The sequence below is a fragment of the Rhineura floridana genome, chromosome 5 (assembly GCF_030035675.1).
Source record: "Rhineura floridana isolate rRhiFlo1 chromosome 5, rRhiFlo1.hap2, whole genome shotgun sequence".
NCBI lineage: Eukaryota > Metazoa > Chordata > Lepidosauria > Squamata > Rhineuridae > Rhineura > Rhineura floridana.
The window spans coordinates 157678469-157699125 of NC_084484.1; the positions used below are offsets into that span (position 1 = coordinate 157678469).

The 20657-nt window shown below is 42.0% G+C and overlaps 1 protein-coding gene across 1 annotated transcript in view; it reads left to right on the forward strand.

Annotated features, from left to right (window-relative positions):
• Positions 1-20657, forward strand: part of XPO4 (exportin 4) — an 85285-nt gene that overhangs the window by 34993 nt on the left and 29635 nt on the right. Inside the window, exons 5-10 of the mRNA XM_061628581.1 lie at positions 6270-6386; positions 7427-7580; positions 11359-11471; positions 14048-14205; positions 14383-14557; positions 18693-18869. Of these exons, the coding sequence (XP_061484565.1) occupies positions 6270-6386; positions 7427-7580; positions 11359-11471; positions 14048-14205; positions 14383-14557; positions 18693-18869 (894 nt within the window). The remainder of the gene's footprint in view (positions 1-6269; positions 6387-7426; positions 7581-11358; positions 11472-14047; positions 14206-14382; positions 14558-18692; positions 18870-20657) is intronic.

The following is a 20657-nucleotide window of genomic DNA, read 5'->3' on the forward strand; positions in this document are numbered from 1 at the left end:
AAATTGAACAAAGTTCACTGCTACAGATATGCATCCCACCTTTCCTCAAAGGTGCTTAGTGGCATAGACAGGGTTTTCCCATCCAGGTACTGGCCTGGTCAAGACCTTTTTAGCTATTAAGGTAAAACTACAGCAGGCAACTTCAGACCTTTCTGTGGAAAAGTCAGCTCAAATAATACTAATATGAACACACAATCTTTAAAACTTTGCCTAGCTTTTAGGTGGGCTTTGAATATTGCATAAGAACATAAGAAGAGCCCTGCTGGGTCAGACCAAAAGCCCATCATCTTTCTTTGATGCCCATGGGAAGCAGAACATGAGTGCAATAATCCTTGCTATCTCTGATCCCAGAGGTAGTACACAATCAAGGATTGTGGCCTTTTCGAAGCCCTGGTTGATCTGTGGAGTTCGCAGATGACATGGGCTATTGATACAATGACTCCTGAGGTTAAGTTAAATACCTGATTAAACTAGCTGTGCCTGGTTTCCATTGCAGGGTGAGGGACTAATTAGAATGGCTTGCCCCCAGAAGCTGATAGATCCAGGTAGATTCCTGAGAGACCTTGGGCAGTTTCCATGTAGTGTGGCTGGTGCTGTTGTTATGCTCTAATTGCTTTTGGGAATTCTGAGATGACTAAGGCTGTTGACATGATCAACCCTCCATGCCCACTTCTCTGTATAAAGCTCTTTCAGTTCCTTGGTTTTCTGAGGTGGTCCTGGGGAAAGTACTGCTTTTCCCTATGGTAATGTTAATATGGTATGTCCCAGGCTAAACCAGTGTCAAATTAGTAATGGACTGGATGGAGACCAATAAACAGAAGCTCACACTTGATGAGATGGTATTGCAGTTCCCCTGAAGGACTAGGATTGAAGTCTGAGAATGCTTTTAGAGCCAGCCTAAGTAGTATTGATGGCCCAAAGCACCTATTACCTGCTGAGTACAGCTACTCAGTGCCAGCTACAGCCTATCCTGAACAGGGATAGCTTGGCAGTGGTTATTGTGCTCTAGTAACATGCCATTTAAATTATGTGCAATGTATTATATGTGGGGCTGCTTCTGAAGATGGTTGCCACAAAATGCAGCAGCCAGGTTACTCACTGGGCCTAGGCACATGGAACATAATTTGCCTGTTACCTACATTGAGTCCCAGTTCATCTTGAAAGTAGATAGCTTGGGAAGATATTTCCATTAAGGACCATTTTCTTCCACATGAGCCTCCCTGCTTGACTATTGTAATCTTCCATGGAAGCTCTTCTCTGGCTCCCTTCTCTTTAGAAGCCAGGCAGGTGAACCATGAGAGGGCCTTTTCCGTGCTGGTGCCTCAGTTCTGGAACGCTTTCCCAAGTGAAGTTTTCCAGGCAGAATGTGATGACATTTTTGGTGCCAGGCAAAGTTCGTTTTATTTGCCCTGGATTTTTTAATGCTGTGTTTATAAGTGTGTCTGTCCTAGCTGAAGCTTCTGCTCAGCATTCCATTGATTGATTGATTGATTGATTGATTGATTGATCGATTGATCGATTGATCGATTGATTGATTGATATCCCGCCCTTCCTCCCAGCAGGAGCCCAGGGCGGCAAACAGAAACTCTAAAAACACTTTAAAACATCATAAATATCCGTCAAACATTCCATTTGCACACTGTTGTATATTTTCGGTTATTAAATGTATGATGATAGTTGCTTTGAGATGCTTCAACCTGATAAAATGTGATACATATTTTAAATGGTTGATGTAAACCAGCCTTCCCAAACCTGGCACCCTCCAGATGTTGTGGATTACAGGGAACTGTCCAATCCTCCAAAAGGCACTCATTTCGAGTAGATAAACCGTTTTTAGGTATGACTAATATTTGTGTGCAAAGGGAAGGAAACTTCAGGTTCAACCCCCAGCAGCTCCAAATAGGGCTGGGAGGGACCCCACCCTGGAACCCTGGAGAGCCACTGCCAGTCAGTGTAGACAATACTAAGCTAAATGCACCAGTGGTCTGCCTTGGTATAAGACAGCTTCTTACGTACCTATGCATTCCTTTTATGGATCAGTAATTGACTAAGAAACAGGAATCAATGAAGCATGTGGAAAGTGGAGTCCCCCAAGGTTTGAGATTATTGATTGATTGATTGATTGATTGATTGATTGCACTTGTATACCGCCCCATAGCCGAAGCTCTCTGGGTGGTTTACAGCAATCAAAAACATTAAAACAAATATACAATTTAAAACACATATTTTAAAAACAATTTAAAACACAATTTTAAATTTTAAAACAATGTAAAAATAATTTAAAACTCATGCTAAAATGCCTGGGAGAAGAGGAAAGTCTTGACCTGGTGCCGAAAAGATAACAGTGTTGGCGCCAGGCGCACCTCGTCAAACAGATCATTCCATAATTTGGGGGCCCTCTCCCTTGTTGCCACCCTCCGAGCTTCCCTTGGAGTAGGCACCCGGAGGAGGGTCTTTGATCTTGAAAGTAGTGTACGGGTGGGTTCTGTTGGGCTGGTGACCAGTAGGCATTACTGTCTCTAGTAGTTTTCCATGAAGCCTGCAAGTGTGAAGACGTAACTGTGGTTAAGGGGGAGTTATGTCTATGCCCTGTCTGGGAACGGACGGCCAGGGCCGTTGCTATGGTAGCCATCTGATAGCGACTGGGAAAGTTCTAACAGAGTCTGTGTGTTGTTTTCTTCTGAATTATGCCTCTGAGCTGAGAGGCTGTCTTTTGTGTTCATCTATGGAGAGAGATGTACCAGAAGGGGGGGTGACTGAAGAATCTCTACATGTATTTACTCTTAAGCCTCTGGCCTTAATGTCTTTCAATAAAGACTCTTAACATGCTCTGAAGAAGTTTCTTGCTCAACTTAACTCCAACGTAATGTATGCTGTTTCACACAACAACGCACACACGCCAACAGGTTCGTATCGGGAGAGGCGTTCCATCAGGTATTGTGGTCCCAAGCTGTGTAAGGCTTTATAGGTTAAAACCAGCACCTTGAATTGAGCTCGGAAACATACAGGCAGCCAATGCAAACGGGCCAGAATCGGTTTTATATGTTCAGACCGTCTGGTCCCTGTTACCAATCTGGCAGCTGCATTTTGCACAAGCTGCAGTTTCCGAACCGTCTTCAAAGGCAGCCCCACGTAGAGTGCATTGCAGTAATCTAATTTGGAGGTTACCAGAGCATGGACAACTGAAGCCAGGTTATCCCTGTCCAGATAGGGACGTAGTTGGGCCACCAACCGAAGTTGGTAGAAGGCACTCCGTGCCACTGAGGCTACCTGAGCCTCAAGTGACAGAGATGATTCTAGGAGAACCCCCAAGCTATGAACCTGCTCCTTCAGGGGGAGTGCAACCCCATCCAGGACAGGTTGGACATCCACCATCTGGTCAGAAGAACCACCCACTAGCAGCATCTCAATCTTGTCTGGATTGAGCCTCAGTTTATTAGCCCTCATCCAGTCCATTGTTGCAGCCAGGCACCGGTTCAGCACATTGGCAGCCTCACCTGAAGAAGATGAAAAGGAGAAATAGAGCTGCGTGTCATCAGCATACTGATGGCAACGCACTCCAAAGCTCCGGATGACCGCACCCAACGGTTTCATGTAGATGTTGAACAGCATGGGGGACAGAACTGACCCCTGCGGAACCCCATACTGCAGATTCCAGGGTGCCAAGTAATGTTCCCCAAGCACCACCTTCTGGAGACGACCTGCCAAGTAGGAGTGGAACCACCGCAATGCAGTCCCTCCCACTCCCAACTCAGCTAGTCTCCCCAGAAGGATACCATGGTCGATGGTATCGAAAGCCGCTGAGAGATCAAGGAGAATCAACAGAGTCACACTCCCCCTGTGTCTCTCCCAACAGAGATCATCATACAGGGCGACCAAGGCTGTTTCCGTGCCAAAACCAGGCCTGAAACCCGACTGAAATGGATCCAGATAATTGGTCTCATCCAAGAGTGTCTGGAGCTGGCCTGCAACCACTCGTTCTGGGACCTTGCCCAGGAATGGAACATTTGCTACTGGCCTATAGTTATTAAGATTTTCTAGGTCCAGGGAGGGCCTCTTCAGGAGTGGTCTCACTACCGCCTTTTTCAGGCAGCCAGGGACCACCCCCTCTCGCATGATTCACTTCCCTGGCCCAGCCAGCTGTTCCATCTCTGCTAGCTTTTATTAGCCAAGAAGGGCAAGGATCCAGCACAGAAGTGGTTGCACAAACCTGTCCAAGCACCTTGTCAACGTCCTCAAGCTGCACCAACTGAAACTCATCCAAGAAATCGGGACAAGGCTGTGCTCTGGATACCTCGCTTGATTCACCTGCTATAACACTGGAGTCTAAGTCGTGGTGGATGCTAAAGATTTTATTCTGGAAGTGCCTAGCAAATTCATTACAGCGGGCCTCAGGTGGTTCTACCATGTCCCTGGGGCCAGAGTATAATAGCCCCCGGACAATTCTGAAGAGCTCTGCTGGGCGGCAGATTGATGATTTGATAGTGGCAGCAAAATATTGTTTTTTTGCTGCCCTCACTGCCCCTAAATACAGTTTACCATAGGCACTTACCAGTGTATAATTGCATCCACTAGGAGTTTGCCTCCATGTGCACTTAAGACGTTTCCTATATTGTTTCGTCGCTCTCAGCTCTGGGGTATACCATGGAGCCGTACAAGCTCTACACAGGAGAGGGCGCTCAGGAGCAATCATGTCAACTGCCCAGGTCATTTCTGTATTCCACAGTTCAACCAGGGTTTTGACAGGAGTGGCAGCCCTATCAGCCGGAAAACTCCCCAGAGCCCTTTGGAAACCATCTGGATCCATTAGTCTCTGGGGGCGGACCAACTTAATAGGTCTCCCACCCTTGCAGAGGGGAAAAGCCGCTTTAAGTCTAAACTTCAGCAAGCAGTGATCTGTCCATGACAGAGGGACTAATGTAAGGCCTCCCACATTCAGATCACCAACTCCATGTCCAGATCTGTGCTCTTTAACTTGTTCATTAATGATGTAGAGTTAGAGATGAATTTGCTGATGATAACAAATTGTTCAGAGTGGTTTATCTCTACAAACTGGGTGATCAGGCAGTAAAATGGCAAACATAATTCAACAAAAGCACATGTAAAGAGATACATATACACTCATGGAATCTGAAATGGTGGTTACTGACCAGGAACAAGACCTTGGGGTTGTAGCGGATAGTTTGATGAAGATGTCAATCCAGTGTGTGGCAGCTATGAAAAAAGCCAGTTCCATGCTAGGGGTTGTTAGGAAAGAGATTGAAAATAAAACTGCCAATACCATAATGCTATTATACAAATCTATAGTGTGACCACGCTTATAATGTAGTATATGGTTCTGGTTGCCTCACCTCAAGCAGAACTGGAAAAAGTTCCGAAAATGGTAATCAAAATGATCATGCAGTTCAAGCAACATATGAAGAAAGCTTGCAAATCTGGCATTTTTTAGTTTAGAGAAAAGGTGAATAAGGGAGGACATGATAGAGGTGTATAAAATTATGCATGGTGTGGAGAAAGTGGACACAAAGTTTTTCTCCCTCTCTCACATTACTTCAACCTTCAGCCATCCAGTTAAGCTGAATGTTGAAAAATTCAGGACTTCTTTACATAGACTATTGATAGTTGTTAGCCACTGTGACTCTGTTCTACCCCCACTGTTGGAGGCAGTATACCGCTGAATACCAGTTGCTCAGAATCGCAAGTGGGAAGAGTACTATTGCACTCCAGACCTGCTTACGGGCTTCTCATAGGCATCTGAATGGCCACTCTGAGAACAGGATGGCATACTAGATGGGCCTTTTTTTTATCCAGCAGGGTTCTTCTTATGTTGAGTTCCATAGACTGCTCTCCTTCCTAACCTCTAGCCGTTTATCATGGCTGCTTTTCTGGATGAGTAAGATGTTTCAAACACTAAATGCAAATTTCAAGAGTTTAGATCTGAAGTTAGAAACTGGTAATTTTAAACTTCAAGCCTTGAATTCTAGTACAAACTCCTCCTTAAAGTTTACAATTTTTCTCTGGAATAATAAGCATCATAGTGAATTAAAGTTTTTTTCCTCCCATTTTATGGCATCTATTTTCTCTTGAACAAAAATTGGTGAACCATTGCTCTTACCATTTTTGATCTGAAACAGAGACATTTTGGAAATGGGATATTCACTTGCCTCAAAATAAGTACAATAACTGATGTACTATGTTAAGACATCGTCTGGGCTTTGTTCATCAAATGTTTAATTTAGTAAATGTTTTTCCCCCTTTAATCCTTGCAGCAAACATTGGCCTGCTCCATTTTAACAGCATTGTTGAGTGAGTTCTCAAGTTCAAGCAAAACCAGCAACATTGGACTAAGCATGGAGTTCCATGGTAACTGCAAACGGATATTTCAGGTAAACAAATGCCATGTGTTTCACATTTCTCCTTAGAAATATGGAATAAGGAAATGCGAGTTTCACTTCAAAATATGTACATGAAAATGAGCACAGTGTCTCTATTGGGTCGGGAATCTCCGGCCTGTGAGCCAATCTTGGCCTGCCAGGGGGACCAAGGTGGCCTGCGAGGCCATTTTGCCCACACCACACCCAACTGTCCATCCTGATGCCCACCTGGATGACATCAACTGATGGCTGGGTGGTGGGGTTAGATCCTGCTGGGTGCTGCTTCACCAGCGTGCTCCCTGCGGGGAACATGCTTCTGAAGCAAACCTCTGCAGCCAACAGGATTGCACTCCCTGCTTACCAGAGAGCAGAGAATGCAATCCTGCTTGATTCTGCCTTGCACTGGTGAACCAGGCTCCTCCCCCTCCCGTGGCTCAACTTTTACAGGTGGGCAGGACCCATCATGATGCTGGCCCTGCCTGCTTGTCAGTGTTGGCCCATTGGAGTGGGAGGAGATAAAGATCTGGCTTGCCAGGCCAAAAGATTCCTTATCCCTGGTCTATATGCAAAGTAGGGTTCCATGAGCCTGTTCTCTGTCTGTCTGTCTGTCTGTCTGTCTGTCTGTCTGTCTGTCTGTCTCTCTCTCTCTCTCTCTCTCTCTCACACACACACACACACACGCACACGTATGTACGCACACACACACACACATATTAGATCACCCTACATTTGTCATCTGAAAATAGTTATTTGTTCACGTGGGCCATAGCTGTGTGGTAGAGCCAGTGCTTTGCAAAAGATCCCTACATTAATTCTTGGCATCTTCTAGGCCTGGTAAGGCTGGAAAAAGCTCCTGTTGCTGCCAGTCAGTCTAGAATTCAGTTAGCCACCCCTGGTCTAGATGAGCTAGTGGTCTGACTTTGTATAAGGCTATTTCCTTATGTTTGGATTGTACAGAAAATACACCAAGAAAAATGCTTTTTTTTTAACCTGATAATTTATATTATATCCCAAGGAAATGGAATTAAAAGGTTTGTGCTTACCCTGCATAGGAGGATGATCTTCATCAGATATTTATGCTCACAGTAGAGGTACTACAGGAATTCAGCCGGCGTGAAAACCTTAATGCTCAGATGTCTTCAGTCTTTCAGCGTTATCTTGCACTAGCCAATCAGGTCTTAAGCTGGAATTTTCTTCCTCCAAATTATATCCTTTTTATGATCATTTATTACAATCACCTGATCTTGACAAACATTCTTGAGGAAATGTAAGCTTCAGAATTTTTATTCTAATTTCATTCCCAAAAGGCTATTCATGCAGTGTTGCTGCATTCTTTATTAATCAATCCCAGCTCGCCAATGCAAATGCATCATATTAGTTAAGCATCTACAGAAAGAAAACAATTTGCACATCAAAACTGATCTGGTTATGAGCTGGAATTAGGCTGCTAAGACAAGAGGTTACAGAATCAAAGTATAGTAAGTAATATCTGTGGTTATATAGTAATATTTAGATATATTGTTGTGGTAAAGCTGCTATTTTTATGTTATTTGTCTGGTGAATTATAGGGGTGTTAGTTTTTTAAGACTTTGGGGCACAGACTCATGACAGAAACGTGCTTCTGGGCAAATTAAGGCTGCATCCGCACCTTACATTTAAAGCACTGTGATACTACTTTTAACAGTCACGGCTTCCCCCAAAGAATCCTGGGAACTGTAGAGTTGTTAGGAGATCCCTATTCCACTCACAGAGCTACAGTTCCCAGAGTTCCCTGGAAAGAGGGATTGATTAATAAACCACTCTGTGGCCTAAGATGGCAGGAGGCTGGGGTCTCACTGGCACTGCACTTGGGAGCACACCCAGCCACCCTGTAAGCAAAGTTTTAAAAAAGGAGGGGAAGGTGCAGGAGATCAAAGGGCCAGTGTGGAAGATCTGGGGCTCAGGTCCCTTAGGCCAACCCTAACTAAGCCCCTGGTGCCTTATGTCCAACCTTTCTAGTCACAGCAAATGCCCAAGGTGGCTTACAATAAGCAATTTTTAAAAAGCAACAAACCAAACTACCAATAAGTCTAAAACAATTAACGAACAGCAAGAAAATGAGAAATAGCAATAAAACAATATAAAGTAAAGCAGCAACTTCAGATTAAGCACTGTCATTATTTAAAAAGAGCAGCACTAAATCTCACATGGAAACCAGATGAAAAGCTTTCTGGATTTTTTTAAAAGAAGCTTTCACACATCCAGAAGGCTAACAAAGAAGCAGCAGTAGTGTGAGCCTCCTTCTAAATTGTGCATGTCTCCCTCACCCAGGAAATAAGTGCCTACCCAGCTGGGAGCAGCCTGCTCCTCTCCTTGGAAAACCCCCCCCCCCAGGGATTTTTAAACAGGGCAATGTGAATTCTATACTTGCCATTGAAACTTCATGGTTATGTCAATACTCATTGTTATCATCTTCTGTACTAATAAGGAACTCATTCAATGCTGATCCTTATGTAGGGTTTACACTGTATAATGATAATATGTGAGAATCTTTGGAACAGTATATTCTGTCTTAAAAAATGGAGGTGCATATTTATATATATTCTTGAACTGCATTAAAGCCTTACCTTCACTGTAATTTAAAAAAAATCAATTAATTGTGAAAGCCCTTGAATTCTGGCAACATTGACATTCTTCGTTTGTTTCTTTCAGTTTTCACCCCTCCCCCCAAAAATCACCAGATTTCTGGTGGGGTGATATATGAGGTACAACGTAATTTACTGCTCTAGGTTTGATATTAGCCAACTGCTCTTCATCTTTTGGGGCTTTCAAAAGCTGTACCATGAATCCTGGGCTCCTGCTGGGACGAAGGGTGGGATATAAATCAAACAATCAATAAATAAATAATAAATAAATAAATAAATAAATAAATAAATAATGAATCTATAGGAAGAACTGTGTATTACTTTAGAGACTTTGCCCTTGAGACAAATCCCCAGCTTTATCTCTGGAACTTAAAAACTGAATGAATTTTTTTTTTTGTGGTTGGCAAATTTGTTAAACTACAGCCAGCATTCTGGGTTGTTGGCATATATTTTAAATATTCATAACTTGTTATAGAAATCAGAAGAAGTCAAGAAATCAGAAGAAGGCTAGGACTGGGTAGGGCAGCTGTGAGAGAACTAGAAAAGGTCCTCAAATGCAAAGATATATCACTGAACACTAAAGTCAGGATCATTCAGACCATAGTATTCCCGATCTCCATGTATGGATGTGAAAGTTGGACAGTGAAAAAAGCGGATAAAAGAAAAACCCACTCATTTGAAATATGGTGTTGGAGGAGAGCTTTGTGCATACCATGGGCTGCAAAAAAGACAAATAATTGGGTGTTAGAACAAATTAAACCAGAACTACCACTAGAAGCTAAAATGATGAAATTGAGGTTATCCTACTATGGACACATCATGAGAAGACATGATTCACTAGAAAAGACAATAATGCTGGGAAAAACAGCAGGGAGTAGGAAAAAAGGAAGGCCAAACAAGAGATGGATTGATTCCATAAAGGAAGCCACAGACCTAAAATTACAAGATCTGAGCAGGGTGGTTCATGACAGATGCTCTTGGAGGTCACTGATTCATAGGGTCGCCATAAGTCGTAATCGACTTGAAGGCACATAACAACAACAACAAAGTTGGAATCCTGTGCAGATTTACTTCTAAGTAAGACCCATTGGGAGAGCCAGTGTGGTGTAGTGGTTAATGTGTTGGACTACGACCTGAAAGACCAGGGTTTGAATCCCCACACAGCCATGAAGCTCACTGGGTGTCCTTGGGCCAGTCACTGCCTCTCAGCCTCAGAGGAAGGCAATGGTAAACCCCCTCTGAATACCGCTTACCATGAAAACCCGATTCATAGGGTCACTGTAAGTCGGAATCAACTTGAAGGCAGTCCATTTTCCAAGACCCATTGGAAATTAATGGTATTTGCTTCTGAGGAAACATGCATAGAATTGGGCTCTAAAGTGTCAAAGGTTGAAATACGTGTTCAGTAATCTTAGTTTAAGGACACAATCCTGTGGTATCTGGAAGGATGTCCCAGGGGCCATTGGATAGATTGGATCTCCCTTCACCCAGGCAGAGGGAAGTTCAGCCTTGCAAGCCTCTGTATTGTGAGCATGGAGGCCTCTGCTGCTGTCCTTCCACTCCACCAGTGTGCTCCAGCAGTAACAGCAGAAAGGGCATGTACCAGGGATGGATGAGGGGGGGGCTTTGGATCCATCGGATTCAGTGCTCTCCCATTGCATCCTGGGACACCGATCCTGGAGCTGGTGTACTGATTTTCTCTCCCATTAGGACCAGTGGCAGGGGATTTAAAAAAAAAAAAGCCACAGAAGGAGGAAAAAACCAAGGAGAATTGCCCCCCCGTGACCAGGAGAGTTTTGGAACTGGCAGTTCCTCTGCCTTGGATTCTCCCTATCCCATCACAGAGTAGTATTGCTCTGTCCACGTCATGCATGCATATTAGTATTTTCATTTGTTTTCTACATAGTGTGAAAATAAAATCAGTTTAATTCTATGAAGCATGTCAGACTGTTCAGAATCAGTAGATTTCAAAGGGCTCATCTTAAGTTGCTGATAATACTACCCAAGTACATTTTAAAATGGTTCCTTTGAAAAAAGTATTTTACACAAGTTTGCATACCTATCAAGTGTGGTATCATTTTTGTTTCCCTTTCACCTCCTGTCAGCAGGATGATTATGAAAGTCATTGTGCCACTATGGAATGTCTCGTCATTGTGATCAAACTGTTATCTGGCATTCCTTTTTCAGTACTTAATACCTTTTATTCCTTGCCCTCATGCATGAATTATGCTGTGTATGTGAGGAGGCTTAAAGTTTGTTTCCATTGCATTCTTTCTGAATGGGACCTGTTGTATCTAGGATTTTTTTTTTCCCTTTAAAGCCAAGTCGGAATGTTGTTGTTGACCTTGACACCAGATAACTAGGCAGACATTATATAGCTATGTTTGAATCCTCACAAAATGTGATGCTAAAGCCAACAGAGTCCTGGCGCGAGACCCTCCTGGACAGCAGAGTTATGGAGCTTTTCTTCACGGTAAGTCCCATTCTCCTGTTATCTTAATAGGACAGAAGCTGCTGTTCCATTCTCTCTTTTGGATATTTTACACCCCTGTCTTGGATGAGGTAGGATAAATTCAGGTGAGAGTTGCATAACTGAAATTCTTTTACTTGCCAAGCAGTGATGTTTCTGTAGGTCATCGGTTTCTTTCTGTTGTAGCTGTTGTTAGAGGCTGACAATCTGCCTTTCTCTGTGATTGCCAAATGAAAGCTCAGCTTGTAGCAAAATAATAACTGAAATCTTCCCCACCTTACTGGGCTGACATTGTTCCTTTAAGATCTTGCTTGTTAAACAAAAAGGAGGAATAGTGTTCTCTATCTTCCATGAAATTAAAAAAAAGTATTTCATTTGGGTGTTGTTTACACCTAAGAGGTGGTGTTGGAGAAGCTCATTGTGAAGTTAGTTAATTTCCCAAGAATGACAATCAAAAGGTCTCCCTGGTGATTATAAGAAGCAGACAATTCCTTGCATGCTCTCCAGGAAAGCCCCATGCTTGTGCAGCGTAAGAAAACCAAATACAGTTTAAAAGCTACTGTGTCATGTAGGTAAATTCCTACATGGATGATGTGTCCATATAGGAAACCTGTGTTTCACTGTCATGTGCAACAAGAGCACATGTGTCTATTTTGCCTTTGCATGTATGTTGCACATAAACAGTGGCCATGTAGTTTTCTACACAGATCTTATTTCCATGTAAGAAATTATGGCATTGCATGTGAAGTAGCCCTTAGTGCCTTGAGCTAAGAACTCCATTAGGAGATTTATAACCTACTCCTATACAAACATATTCAATGGTGCTTATTTCCCTAAATAAGTAGGCATTTGATTGCATCATTTGTTACTTAAAAGCCCCAACTCAGTGGAAGTTAATGGAGAAAAGGATCATGCTTTTGGAATTTAGATTAGCAACCTGAAAAATATATAAAGAAACCAATTTAGGTTTATCTCCAAAAATACAATTCTATATTGCTGGAAAGTGAGGGTATTGCTTTCAAAGCCAAGAAATTTTTCAAACTCTGTCCAGATGGCAAATAGCAGATAGTAAATATTTTGTATAGTGTATTAATTCTCTCCTCAATTTTAGCTGTTGTGTGTACATAGTTACTTGTAAGTTTTTTTAATCTTGCTCAAGCATTTTCCAAAAGGTGAAAAACTTGCTGGCAGACCACTTAACAGCTGCACACAATGTGAACAGCTGTCTAGACAACCCAGACAGTTGCTACTGTCAGCTGGGAACCTCTTCGAGCAAATAGCTTTTGAGTTTACAGGTTAACCCTTTCCAACATAATTCTCTGTTAAATCTCTAGGGTTAAAGCTTGCTTTTTTTGTAAAAGAACTGCTCTTCAGATTTGATTACTGTTTTCACCAGACAGATTCATTTCAGATATCAAGTCCATACTGATGCAATTGTGACTAATACATCTATCACTTTCTTAATGGCTTACTGAGCCTCCAAAAAGCAAACTCTCTGCTTTGTTTACCAGCTCCTGATTTGTAGAGTTTGCTTGCCACACTTGTGACTCAGTAGGAGCAGTGCATGCTTTGATGAGTAAAGAAAATAAAATGCTACAGTGAACCCCATTTTATTTTTTAAAAGAATCACTGCATGCGTTTCATAGAAGAGAACCTAGTATTCTCATTTATGACCACTTATAATTTTTGGAATAGAGAAGCTTAAAATGTTGAATCTTTCTGAGATGGCCATTTGCTTATTTTAGATTTATCCAAATACTATTATTATTTTTCATTTACCATTTAGCTGAAAATTGGAAACCTATTTGTCCTAATGAATATCACTGTCCCTTGATCTCACTGAATATCACTGTTCCTTGATGTTGGATTACAGATGCTCTGCTTTCCATCCAAGGATTTATTTTTAATAAGTCCCTTGTTACCCACATTTTGACATAAATATTAAGTCAACAAATGAATGTTCATTTTATTGAGATGATTTCTTGTCATGGAACACCTCTTGAGGAAGCCTGTGCTGAAGAGTGGTGCAGTCCTGCTTACAGAAATCAGAGGACTGAGAAGGAATCAAAAGATTTTGCTACAAGCAAAGTACATTTTGTTTTTTTTTAACGGTTCAGTGTTTACCTCTGCTAAAGAAGCATCTATATAATCTTGATTGAACTTGTCGACTAACTTTAGCAAGACACTGTCGCCCAGGCATAGTTAGCATAATACAGATGGCTGTCATTATTGCTGTTTTTAGAAGTAGCAGCATGTCTGACTGGCTGGCATCTGTTTCTCTTTAAGACTCAACATCCATAGACAGTTCAACATGTAGGTAGGTCCCAATGAAACATTGCCTTAGATTAATTAAATATGACTTAAGAAGTTGGTATATTGAGAGGGCAGCTTGGAAGATTTAAGTGCCTATAAATAATAGACTCTTCATTTCAGATTTAATAGCAACGTGTGTGTGTGTATGTTGAGTATGCATGCAAGTGCGTGCTCTTTAGGATTGCAAGCCATGTGACTATGGTAAAAGAATGTCTTATTTCCTACCCCATCCCTCATGTGGTGTTAACCCTCTCACTTCCAAAAAGGTGCATCGAAAAATTAGAGAAGACACGGATATGGCACAAGACTCGCTGCAGTGCCTAGCCCAGCTAGCCTCTCTTCATGGGCCAGTGTTTCCAGATGAAAGTTCTCAAGTTGATTACTTAGCTCACTTCATTGAGGGATTGCTCAACACTATCAATGGGTATGTAATATATTTGCTTCCTAGAATTTAGGAAGGAGGGAGGGACTTGTTTCCTGCAGTTGTTTGTAGCTTGACCAGTGGCATAGAATACTTAAAAGGTTCTGGACCAGTGTCTTCATTTGAATATACTGGTAGAATTATTAGTTTTTCTCTTTAAAAAAATGGTTTATCTTACAGAATTGAGATAGAAGATTCTGAAGCAGTGGGAATATCAAGTATAATCAGCAATTTGATCACTGTATTTCCTCGCAATATATTAACAGCCATTCCAAATGAACTTTTTTCTTCATTCGTTAACTGCCTCACACACCTCACTTGTTCTTTTGGAAGAAGTGCTGCCTTGGAAGAAGTGGTAAGCATGGATTTTGAATTTCTAAAGCCCTGCTTTAAAATGCTGGTTTTAATTTGTAACACGAGCTGTTAGCTTATGTTACAGTTTTCCTCACAATTGCTAAATAGATCTGTCACGATTTTAATGACTTTCATCAGTGTAGTGTTGTATTGTACACGCAAACAGGTTTAATTTGAGGACAGTTTATGAGACAGTATTTAATGCCAGTTGAAAACTTGGCACCTTAGCAGAGAATTCACATATTTAAATTGTGTGTTAGCTAACTCTGTATAGCAGCTTTTGAATTTTGCTTGACAGTGTAACTGATGCTTTTTAATACTTGAATGTGCGAAATGTGTGGAATCACTGGATGAACAAATAAGGCTGCATTGGGTGGTTTTTCTTGCTTTAACCCTGAACCAATTTTAGTTCCTGTTAAAGTATCTCTTTAATGAACATCCAATAAATTATTACATTTTTATGGATGTTTTTGGGTGCAGCAGGATTGGATACTATGCAGTTTTGTTGACTGCTGTGCTTCTTACAAAGCAATAACATTAGTTGCAAAAGAAAGCTCAATAAATCTTAAGTAGATAAACTCCTCTCTCCCCCCCCCATATGCTTCAAGTTTTTTGTGTGTAGCTTGACCCAACTGCATGGAAGTACAGCATGAGCACCAACACTGTGCTTGAGGCATAGATAACTGGTATGAATAGATTTTAACTATTCTTGGGCTTCAAGCCCAAAAGAATCTGTGTTGTGGATTCCCAACTAATATGACGGGACTTCTCTTCATATCCCATGAATTGCACACCATACTTCCTTCCTGTGTTTTTCTTGCCAGTGCCTCTACTATTTTCATTGCATATCTTTCCACTCGGCATTATCTAAAAAAGCTAAACCACTGTTGATCCTTGTTTATTATAGTTATTTATAAGTAGCATGCACACAGTCTGTGTAGCCTCTGTAATTCTATTGCAGAGCTGGCTTCAATGGCTATAGAATTTGTCAGAGCAGAAGTTAGAATGTGGTGCTTATAGGTATGTAAAGACAACTTGCCTAGTAAAAACAATTGATACATAAGTGAAAAATGGTTTGGGCACAGAATATGGATTAAATAATCCATCTTTGAAGTTGAGCAGTTCAGGGAAAGGATAGTTACTGGCTAAGGGGGACAGTCTGAGCACCCTGTATACATTTCTGCTAGTTGCTTGAGAAGACTGATAGACGAACTCTCTACATAAATTGGCTAAAGGCTCTTTCATTTATGGTAGATGTCTGTTCTGAGTCTTGGGCTTACTACCCTCCTCTTTCCCTTCATAACCTTTAAAAATCCCTTTTCATCTTGTAATAAAATTTCTGTGTATACGTGTGTAAAGTCCAATACACTCCTGCTCATTGTAGCATAGTGCATTTTGTCTTAGTGTTGGTAGTTGGAAAGAAGAAGTGGAAGATCAGTGAATCCCCACCACTGTACGTTTGTGCTGATACACACTTCTCTACCACTTGGGTTCTTCTAGTTTTTATAATGCATCCTCCCAACGACTCTGAAGTCATCTTGTCACCACAACCCTGAGTGCAACTCGTAGAATAAATTCTTTGCTTTTGCATAATTTTGGATGCAATGTCATAGTGGTATTTAGCTTTCTTGGTTATGGTGGTGGGGTTTTTTTTGGCACAGATGGCTATATCTCAAGCACCAGATGGGTATTAGATTTCCTGCAGAGGATTCTGCACTGACAGTTCTTAATACTTTGTAGGTTCATACTGGTACAGCATGTCCTTGTGCCTGAAGAGTCTTTAAACGTGTGTTCTAATTAAATGACAGGGAGAGATAGAACAGGGTTATTAAACAAGCTAAGATCCTTCAGAACTTTTCTAATGAGAATTAGAACTTACTGGAAAGAATAGACCAGGGAGAACTTGCCCCAAATTGTTCTGCCTGTTGATGTTTGTCTTTCTATGGGTTGTCCAACTTATCAGAAAGACCAGCTTGTGGGCTGTCTGAGTGTTCGGCTCTAGTAGCTCAGCTTTCTGCATTCTTTAAATATATATTTTAAGTAGTCATACCTTGTGGAATTATTAGAACAGTCTTAATTTTTGTTTGTGTTCTGGTTTCACTTAACAGAACACGTATTTTTTGCTTACAAATTTTTTTTGCTTTGTATTTACAAGAACATTCCAGTTGAATGGAATGATAGATCTCTATATGGATTGAAGAAAGGGGTGAGTTTTGTTGTCAGGTTTCTTTCATAATCTTTTATAGGCCTGCACAAAGCTATTTCCTTAAGAAGTGTCCCTGGCCCACTTGCTAGGGTGGACGCCCAACCCCACATGGATCCCTCCCTATGTTCTCCACAAACAGTAGAAAAGAGAGGTTTCTTGCACTGAACTGACCAGGAGTATCAAAGCTCAATATGACATGAGGTCTCCCCTTCTCTCCTGCTTAGAGGAGGATTAGGGAGCAATTATATTATGCTGAGGTTTGGTGCAGGCAGAAGCAGCGCGTGTGACTCTCAATGACTGTCTGCTCCAAAGCCCAGTATGATAGAAGGCACTTCCCAAGTTCCCTGAGGTGTGCAGAGAAGCTTGAGGAGGTCAATTTTGGCAAGCCAAAAATTGTAGTTTCCTATTAACCCAAGACTAAAATTGTTCACTATCTAGCACCAACCACATTTGAAATAATTCAACTGGAAAAAGCCTTACACCTCCAGAACATCACCATGTGCTGTGTCTTTGAGTGAGTTTTATAGGTGAACAAGTTCTTTGCATGTGGATTTTGATTATGAGAATGGAAAAGGAGTAGCTAGGTGTAAAAAAGAAAAAATAGGGATTGGGAAAATGAATAACTTGGCATTCCAACTTAATTTTGCAGAGGGGCTGTTTAATTTCCTGAAGCTTTTTTCAGCATATTTTGTTGCAATACAAAAAAGGTTTTGATCTGGAGAAGACTATAGAGCAGACTTTAAAGGCTATGAAGCATGGCCTAAATCAATTCATTCAGTAAGCTGATGTCTAAGCAGGATATAGTTGTTAGAGCAGCAAAACATGGTATAATCAATGTGCAATTGGACTACAGATTCCTGCTTTCCTACCCATCGTGACTGCATGCATTGGACATAGTGTGCTCTTGTGGCTTGTGTGTGTGAAGTCTAATGTATGTAATCTCAATAACTGGTGAACCACCCTGTCCATTTCTGAATAAGGCCTAAATGCACTGAAACTCTAGGAGATGTATGTGAGGTAGAGTACATCTAGGTAAGAGTTGAGCATGTGCAATCTCGCTGCATGTTGATTATATCCAGTTTTACCAATGAGTGAAAAAGGGCTGCAGTCTCTTCTAAATTCCATTGCATGTCCAGCGAAGATACATTACAATTTCTAGCTGAATTTTTACCAAATGTCACTAAAGAAATTCAGAAAATAGAATTATGTTTTTTATTATGAAGAAACTTTCTGGTAAGCTCTCTCTGAACTGCTAATGGGTTTTCGTTTGTAGTGTGGGAGATAAAACACTTCCTTGAGTTTTGAGACCTGTTTGCATGAAAATATCTTATTACTATGGAAGATTGACTGAAGACACTGCTTCTGTTCAATGAATCTCTTATTCTCAGAATGTTAATGACCTTTTCCAGAAAACACACACACATATATAAAAATTAATTAATGAAGATTCTGTCATATTCATTAAATATATCTGTCTACTTTGTTACAGTAGGAATGGGTTAGATCCTAAGAATGGCAAGCAGAGTTCTGTTCCCAGAACAACTTCCTAAGCACAACCTCCTTGCTGCTGCTGCAACCTCCTGTATCCTTGAAAAGCCAATCCTGAGGCTTTGAGGACCCTTTGTAATGGCATGAGATGGCACAGGTGGCTTCAGCTGGTGGTGGTGTGGGAATTGGTTCAGTGCAACCAACTCTTTGGACCCAGCCTACATCTAGTTTTAGATGGGTGGAACCACTGAAAAAATCTGTTGCCATTAAATGCCAACTAAGAACTCTTTTTGGACTAAATATGAGTGATGTGTGTGCTAATAATCTGAAATATGCAAGAAGAGTGTGTGCTACTGAAAATACATTATCCATGCATTCTTAATAGGCATAACACTGTAACTTGAACAATTGGGCAACAAGTCTTTTTGTTCTTCTTCCTTAGCTTGACAAAGACGACATGGTATACATGGAGGCATATGACAAGCTCTTGGAATCCTGGCTTACTTTGGTACAAGATGATAAACATTTCCATAAAGGCTTCTTTACCCAACATGCTATTCAGGTTTTTAATTCTTACATCCAGTGCCACTTAGCTGTTCCTGATGGTACAAGGGATTTGGTAAGTTCTTGAGGTGGCAACAAAGATTTGAGGACGGAGAGTGTTTTAAAAGTTTTGTTTCACCTATATTACAATAAATATCACAATAGATTTTGTAAGCATGTTTAAATATTAGTCTGTCTACAAATGTGTTGGTGAAAGTAGTGATAAGGGCTGCGCTTTAGAGTGTGGCCACTTGAGAGGCAATCAAACTGTAGGTGCATCCACCCAGGGCCGGTTCTAAAGGGCGGCCAGGTTGGGCACTGGCCTGAGAGCCCCGGGCCTACAGGAGCCCCTGAGAGGCCCTCTACGATCCGTGCCCCCCCACGCCCCCCACTTACCTGTCAGCCGGCTTTTTAGCATTGCCCTTAATGAAGATGGTGGCTGCAGCTTCCCTAAGGTACTGAAGCCGCTGCCGCCATCTTAGTTGATGGCAGAGATGTGCGTGCATAGCACACATGTGTGCCATCAACAAAGATGGCGGCAGAGGCTTCATTCCCCTTAGGGAAACCGCGGCCGCCATCTTCATTAAGGGCAATAGTAAAGACTGGGGGGGCGTGGGGGTGCTGCGTGGGGGGGCCGTGCACGTATGCGCGTACACCCACCCACCCACCGGGGGGCCAGGACAAGCTGATGCCCAAGGGCCCCTGCATGCCTGGAGCTGGCCCTGCATCCACCCTACAAATACCACCATTTATATAGCATTGTTTTCCTGCAGCTGGAGCAGTGTTCTTTCTGATTAGGTTTTGGTACCAGAAATTCTGTAACTGGGCTCAGATTGGAGGTGTGAAAAACAGCCTGAGTGGCCTACCTCATATGGAACAAGCAAAACAAAGCAAGCTAGAGGAGGCTGACATCACGTTAATAGGAAATTAAAGGCTCTCAGCTGAGCTTTTTCCTTCTGCTTATCTCCAATTGCCTGTCTCTCCCTCCCCAAGTTAAATTGCAGAAGTACTGCAGATTGGCAACTCCACAAACAAAAAGGCTCCTTCCTCATAAGAACATCAGAAGAGCCTGTTGGATCAGGCCAGTGGTCCATCTAGTCCAGTATTCTGTTCTCACAGTGGCTAACCAGATGCCATGGGGAGCCCACAAGCAGGACCTGAGAGGAAGAGCATTCTCCCCTGCTACGACTGGTTTTCAGAAGCATACCGCCTCTGACTATGGAGGGAGAGCACAGCCATCATGGCTAACAGCCATTGATAGCCTTATCCTTCATGAATTTGTCTAATCTTTTTAAGCCATCCAAGTTAGTGGTTATCACTGCCTCTCGTGGGTGTGAACTCATGCTGCCTAGGGCTGATGGGAATTGTAGTCTAAAATATCTGGAGAGCACCTGGTTTAGGAGGCTGCTCCAGTGCAAGCAGACCTTTATATTTATATAACACCAAGGTAGCTTACAACAAAAATAGATTAAAACAATTCCCAATGTGTCTCCCCACTGCTGAAAGAATTGCACTGGCTGCCCATTAGCTGCTGGGCCAAATTCAAGGTTCTGGATTTGGTGTACAAAGCCCTATACAGCTTGGGACCAGGATTCCTGAAAGATCGTCTTACCTCTTATAGACCCAGTTGATCACTGCGCTCTGCAGGTGAGGACCTCCTGCAGATATCATCTTATTAGGAGGTCCATTCCACACATCATAGGAAGTGGACCTTTAGTGTAGTGGCACCTACCCTTGGAAATTGCCTCCCCTTAAATATTAGACAGGCGCCATCTCTGTTATCTTTTCAGCGCCTACTGAAGACCTTCCTCTTTCAACAAGCCTTTTAAGTAGAGGCCTTATTCCAGTCTGCATCTGTGTTGGA